Source organism: Numenius arquata, unplaced genomic scaffold (genome assembly GCF_964106895.1).
Source record: "Numenius arquata unplaced genomic scaffold, bNumArq3.hap1.1 HAP1_SCAFFOLD_1867, whole genome shotgun sequence".
In the NCBI taxonomy this organism is placed as follows: Eukaryota; Metazoa; Chordata; class Aves; order Charadriiformes; family Scolopacidae; genus Numenius; species Numenius arquata.
Window position 1 is genome coordinate 1 of NW_027415604.1, and position 6,894 is coordinate 6,894.

General features: G+C 67.4%; 1 protein-coding gene across 1 annotated transcript; it reads right to left on the reverse strand.

Annotated features, from left to right (window-relative positions):
* Nucleotides 1-647: 647 nt before the first annotated feature.
* On the reverse strand, nt 648-6,874 carry LOC141478876 (glycogen phosphorylase, muscle form-like; the record flags this gene model as incomplete). The annotated part of the gene is made up of 8 exons (XM_074167823.1): nt 648-714; nt 1,567-1,702; nt 2,552-2,758; nt 3,915-4,056; nt 4,763-4,821; nt 5,800-5,947; nt 6,411-6,512; nt 6,758-6,874. Coding segments are annotated over 8 exons (978 nt in total), but the record flags the coding sequence as incomplete, so codon positions are not given.
* Nucleotides 6,875-6,894: the final 20 nt, after the last annotated feature.

Below are 6,894 nucleotides of genomic sequence, written 5' to 3' on the forward strand. Positions count from 1 at the left end.
GATGAGGAAGGGAGGGGGGGAAGCTGCACCCCCAAATATCCTCACCTGCACCCCCAAATATCCCCCCTGCCCTCCCCCTGAGGCTTGGGAGACACCCCCCCCCCCCCATCCCCTCCAGCAGCCTCTTCCCCCCTCCCAGTCCCCTTTGAGCCCCCCCCCCCCCCCATCTGTCCTCTGGAGATTTGGGGACACCCCCCTGCGCCCCCAGATATCCCCACTGCACCCCCAAATCCTCCCCTGCTCTCAGAAATACCCCCCCCGTTCCCCGAAATACCCCCCTGCACCCCCAAAACATCTCCCCTCCACCCACAAAATACCCCCCTGTGCCCCCAAATATCCCCCCCTGCACCCCAAAATACCCCCCCGTGCCCCGAAATACCCCCCTGCACCCCCAAAACATCTCCCCTCCACCCATGAAATACCCCCCTGTGCCCTGAAATACCCCCCTGCACCCCAAAATACCCCCCTGTGCCCCGAAATACACCCTTCACCCCAAAAACATCTCCCCTGCACCCCCAAAATACCGCCCTGCTCCCCCAGATACCCCCTGTGCCCTGAAATACCCCCCCCTGCACCCCCCAAAATACCCCCCTGCACCCCAAAATATCCCCCTGCACCCCCAAATACCCCCCTGGGGGGGTCCCCACCTTGTAGAGGGCGCTGACTTTCTCCTGGCACTTGATATAGTCCTCGTAATCCGCAAACACCTTAAACCTGGGGGGGGGGGGGACACAGGGATGGGGGGGGGGGGGGGGTCAGGGGAGACCCAGGCGTCCGGGTCCGTCCGTCCCCCCCAGCAGAGGGGTCCCCGTTGTCTGGGCCCCCCCCCCCCAACTGCTTTGGGGACCCCCAGAACCCAAAATCTGCACCCAAACCTCATGAACCATCACCCATCACCCAGGGACACCCCCCACCCCACCCCCAATTCCCAGGGGACCTGGGTGTCCGAGCCCCCCCACCAAAGGTGAACCCCACCATCTGGGCCCCCCCAATGAAGGGGACCCCATCATCCGGGCCCCCCAACAAAAGGGGCACCAGCGTCCAGGACCACAGAACCCAAGACCTTGACCCATGAATTTGGGTTCTCCATCACCCAGGGACATCCCCCCCCCCCCAATTCTCAGGGGACCCGGGCATCCAGGCCCCCCCAACTGCAATGGGAGACCCCATCACCCGGGCCCCCCCAACAAAGGGGGCACCAGTATCCGGGACCACAGAACCCAAGACCTTGATCCATGAACTTGGGTTCTCCATCACCCAGGGACACCCCCCCCAGCCCTCCCCAATTCCCAGGGGACCCGGGCATCTAGGCCCCCCCAACTGCAGTGGGGTACCCCATCACCCGGGCCCCCCAACAAAGGGGGCACCAGCATCTGGGCCCCCCCCAGCTGCTGTGGGGACCTCAGAACCCAAGATCTCCACCCAAACCACTTGAACTTGGGTTCTCCATCACCCAGGGACACCCCCCCCACCCCCCCGACTCTGCTTCCATGGGGACCCAGGCGTCCGGTCGCCCTCGTCCCTTTGGGGGATCCCCACCCTGGGAGGGGGATCCCCCCCCCCGACCTGTCGTGGTTGAGGAGCATGTTGACGATGTCTCGGAAGAGGTCGGGCTGGTGGGGGCTGAAGAAGCCGCTGCTGAGCTGGTCCACGGCCTCCCGCAGCTCGGGCAGCCGCTCGTAGAACTCCCGGGCACAGTAACTGGGGGGGCAGGTATGGGGGGGGGGGGGGTGTCAGGGTGAGGTGGGGGGCCCTGGGGGGGCCGGGGTGAGATGGGGGGGCCATGGGGAGCTCCAGGTGCCATAGGGAGACCTGGGTGATGTGGGGTGCCATTGGGAGCTGTGGGGAACCCAGGGTGATGTGGGGTGTTATGGAGAACTATGGGGTGACTGGGGTGATGTGGGGTGCCATGGAGAGCTGTGGGGCAGCAGAGGTGCTGTGGGGAGCCCTGGGGGGCTGGAGTGAGAGGGGGGAGGCAGGGAGAAATGCGGGGGAGCCGGGGGCAAATGGGGGGTCTGGGAAGCCCTGGGGGGGGGCCAGGAGGAGATATGGGGGTCGCTGGGTGATATGGAGAGCTATGGGGTGACTGGGGTAATGTGGGGTGCTGTGGGGAGCCCTGGGTGCTGTGGGGGCACCATGGGGTCCCTGGTCACCATGGGGGTGCCAGGTCACCACAGGGGTTCAGTGGGTCCCATGGACACCATGGGGGTTCCAGGTGACCATGGGGGTCTCAGGTCACCACGGGGGTTCAGCAGGTCCCATGGACACCATTGGGGTCCCAGGTGACCATGGAGGTTCAATGGGTCCCATGGACACCATGGGGGTGCCATTGGGGTCCCAGGTCACCACAGGGGTTCAGTGGGTCCCATGGACACCATGGGGGTCCCAGGTCACCACGGGGGGTCCCAGGTCACCACGGGGGTTCAGTGGGTCCCATGGGCACCATGGGGGTCCCAGGTCACCACGTGACCACAGTGGGTGCCATGAGCCCCACAGAGGTGCCACGTGGGTCCCACCCCCACCCCAATCTCCTGGGGGTCCCCACCCACCCCCCGCCGGTCGAGGGCCTCCACGTCGGGCACCCTCATGCCGAAGATGAAGAGGTTCTCCTCCCCCGCCTCCTCCGCCATCTCCACGTTGGCCCCGTCCATCGTCCCGATGGTCAAGGCCCCGTTGAGCATGAACTTCATGTTCCCGGTGCCCGAGGCTTCCGTCCCGGCCGTGGAGATCTGCTCCGACAGGTCGGCCGCCGGGATCACTGCCGGAGAGGGCGGGGGGGGGGGGGGGGCGAATTGTGTGGGGGGGGGGGACACACAACGACTAGGGTGATATTGGGGTGACCGGGGAAAAAAATGGGGCAATAGTGGGGTGTTTGGGGCAATATCGGGGGGTTTAGGGCAATCCTGGGGTGTTTGGGGCAAAGTTGGGGTGCCCGGGGCCATGCCAGGCCACTGGGATCGCTGCCGGAGAGGGGGGGGCAAGTGGGGGGCGGGGGGGGGGGGGACCAGGGTGATATTGGGGTGGTATTGGGGTGTTTGGGGCAATGTTGGGGTGCCCAGGACCATGTCAGAGTGGTATTGGGGTGTTTGGGGCAATATCAAGGTGTTTGGGGCAATATCAAGGTGTTTGGGGCAATGTTGAGGTGCCCAGGGCCATATCGGGGGGACCAGGGTGGTTTCGGGGTGCAGGGGGTTTTTGGGGTGCAGGGGGTTTTTGGGGTGCCCTTCTCATCCAGCGAGACCCGGTCGATCTCCAGGAAGAGCTTTGGGTGCTGAGGGGTGGATTTTGGGTGCAGATGGTGGGGTTTTGGGTGGGTTTCGGGATTCAGGGGGGCCCCGGTGGGGTGGGGGGGGGTTGGGGTACAGGGGGGGTTTTGGGGTGCGGGGGTTTTTGGGGTGCCCTTCTCATCCAGCGAGACCCAGTCGATCTCCAGGAAGAGCTTTGGGTGCTGAGGGGTGGAGTTTTGGTGCCAATGGGTTGGTTTTGGGGGGTTTTGGGTGGGTTTGGGGGCTCGAGGAGATGTTTAGGGGGGTCGGGGTGTTTTTTGGGGTGCAGGGGGTTTTTGGGGTGCGGGGGTTTTTGAGGTGCCCTTCTCATCCAGCGAGACCCGGTCAATCTCCAGGAAGAGCTTTGGGTGCTGAGGGGTGGATTTTGGGTCGTTTTGGGTGGGTTTGGGGGCTCGAGGAGAGGTTTGGGGGGTCAGGGGGGGTTTTTGGGGTGCAGGGCGTTTTTGGGGTACCCTTCTCGGCCGGCGACACCCGGTCGATCTCCAGGAAGAGCTTTGGGTGCTGAGGGGTGGAGTTTTGGTGCCGATGGGTTGGTTTTGGGTGGTTTTGGGGGGTTTTGGGTGGGTTCGGGGGGGGGCCAAGGGGGAGTCGGGGGGGATTTTGGGGTGCAGGGCGTTTTTGGGGTACCCTTCTCGGCCAGCGAGACCCGGTAGTTCTCCAGGAAGATCAGCTTGAGGCGGTCGCCCACGGCCGGGTCCCGGTTGACGACGTCCCCGATGGAGGTGACCAGTTTGATGATCATCTTGGCCATGTGGTACCCAGGGGCCGCCTGCGGGGGGGGGGGGGGGGGGGGTCAGCGGGGACCCCCCAAACCCCACAGGGGGACCCCTAAACCCCCGCGGGGACCCCGACTCCCCATAGGGACCCCCAAACCCCCGAGGGGGCCCCCAAATCCCCACAGGAACCCCCCCCCCCAGACCCACAGTTTCTATGGGGACACCTCGGTCCCCCCAACTGCCTATGGGGACCCCCGACCCCCATAGGGACCCCCCCAAATCCCAGAGGGGACCCCAACTCCCTAGAGGGACCCCCCAGATCCTCGCAGGAACCCCCCGGGCCCCCAGTTTCCATGGGGCCCAAATCCCCAGGGGGACCCCCCCCAACTTCACACGGGGACCCCCAACTCCCCACGGGGACCCCAACTCCACAGGGGGACACCAACTCCCTGCAGGGCCCCCCAAATCCCCACAGGGACCCCCAGTTCCCATGGGGACCCTTTGGACCCCCCAACTGCCCATGGGGACCCTCGACCCCCATAGGGACCCCCCAAATCCCAGAGGGGACCCCAACTCCCCGCGGGGACCCCCAGCTGCACAGGGAGACCCCCAAATTCCCACAGAGACCCCCTCGGACCCCCCCCAAATCCCCAGCTCCCCATGGGGACCCCCAAATCCTCACGGGGACACCCCCCCGCTCCCCCTGCCCCTCCCAGTTCCCATGGGGACCCCCCCAGACCCCCCCTGGCCCCCCCATACCTTGCCCCCGATCATGACGGTTCGGGGCACGAAGGGTTTATTCGGCTCCTTCTTGATCCCTGGGGGGGGACACGGGGGGGGAGGGGGGGGGGTACGACACACACAACACCCCGAATCAGGGGGGGGCCCCGGGGGGGGCCCGGACACCTGGGTCCCCTTTTTGGGGGGGGGGGGGGGAGCAGAAATTGGGGTCCCGGGGGGTCAAGAGGTGCCTGCTGATGGGAGTCTCGAGGGGGGGGCGGTTTCGGGGGGGGTCCCTGTGGAGGGGGGGGGGGCGTGTCTTGGGGGGGGGTGTTTGAGGGGGACCCGGGTGGGGGGGTTCCTTGGGGGGGGGGGGGGGGGGTGTCCCTGTGGGGGGGTCAGAGGGGTCGGGGGTCCCAAGGGGGTTCCTATGGGGTGTCCCAGGGGTGGGGACTCCGGGGGGGGGTCTCTATGTGGGGGTGTCGCTATGGGGGGGGTCCTGGGGGGGGGGTTCCCCTGGGGGGGGGGTCCCGGTGGGGGTTCACTTGTAGGGGGGGTCCCGGGGGGGGGGGGGTGTCTCACTGTTGTAGAGGGTGATGACGTGGAGGCAGTTGAGGAGCTTGGGGGTCTCTGTGGGGGTCCCTGGGGGGGTGTCGCTATGGGGGGGGTCCCGGGGGGGTCTGGGGGGATCCGGGGGGGGTTCCCCTGTTGGGGGGGGGTCCCGGGGGGGGGGGGTGTGTGTGTCTCACTGTTGTAGAGGGTGATGACCTGGAGGCAGTTGAGGAGCTTGGGGGTCTCTATGGGGGTCTCTATGGGGGGGGGTGTCGCTATGGGGGGGTCCGGGGGGGGGGTTCCCCTGTTGGGGGGGGATCCCGGGGGGGTCCCGGGGAGGAGGGGGCGGGGGGGGGGTGGTTCTCACTGTTGTAGAGGGTGATGACGTGGAGGCAGTTGAGGAGCTTGGGGGTCTCTATGGGGGTCCCTGGGGGGGTGTCGCTATGGGGGGGGTCCCGGGGGGGTCTGGGGGGATCCGGGGGGGGTTCCCCTGTTGGGGGGGGTCCCGGGGGGGGGGGTCTCACTGTTGTAGAGGGTGATGACGTGGAGGCAGTTGAGGAGCTGCCGTTTGTACTCGTGGATGCGTTTGACCTGGATGTCGAAGAGCGACGCGGGGTTCACCTGCACCCCGTATTCCCGCTCCAGGAACGCCGCGAACTTGGCCTTGTTCTCCTGGGGGGGGGGGATGGGGGGTGGGAGACCGGCCTAGACCCCCCTGTACCCTCCCAGACCCACAGAGACCCCCCCCCAGACCCACAGATTTCCCCCCCCCCCCCCAAAAAAAAGGAGCCGGGGTTCCCCGCACCCCACGTTCCTGCACCAGGAACTTCACCTTGTTCTCCTGGGGGGGGGGAGCCCGGTGGGGACCCCCCCCCCCAGATCCTTCCCCGAGCCCCACAGAGCCCCCCCGACCCCCCTCCGGGCACCCCATAACCCCTCTGGGACCCCCCATTGCCCCCCATCACTCCCCCCCCCGTATCCAGCATCCCTGGATGTCCCTGCATCCCCCCCAGACTCCCCCAGACCCCCAGACCCCCGGCCCCCCCGGCCCCTCCAGCCCCACAGACACAACCCCACCCCCAGCCCCCCCCCCCCCCCCCCCCCCCCCCCATGTTTCCCCCCCCCCCCCCGGTACCTGCTTGACCTTGGCCACGTCGCGGATGAAGGACTCGTCGTCCACGAAGCCCCGGAGCCGCTGGAGCTGGTCCAGGTCGGCCACGAACTCCTCCCCGATGCGCTGTGGGGCGGGGGGGAATGGGGTGGTGGTTGTGGGGCACCCCCCCCCCCCCCACTGACCCCCCCTCCCATCACCCCATAGCCCCCCCGTAGCCCCCCACCTGGGCGATGACCTCGGCCAGCCCCGGGTTGCAGAGCTGGAGCCCCCCACGGCCCCACAGCCCCCCAGAGCCCCCCCAAAGCCCCCCGGGACCCCCCCCCCCAAAGGGACCCCCCAGCCCCATAGCCCCCCCCGTAGCCCCCCACCTGGGCGATGACCTCGGCCAGCCCCGGGTTGCAGAGTAGGAGCCAGCGCCGTGGGGTGATGCCGTTGGTTTTGTTCTGGAACTTGTGGGGCTCCAGCTCGTAGAAATCCTTGAACCTGTGGGGTGAGGTTGGGGGGG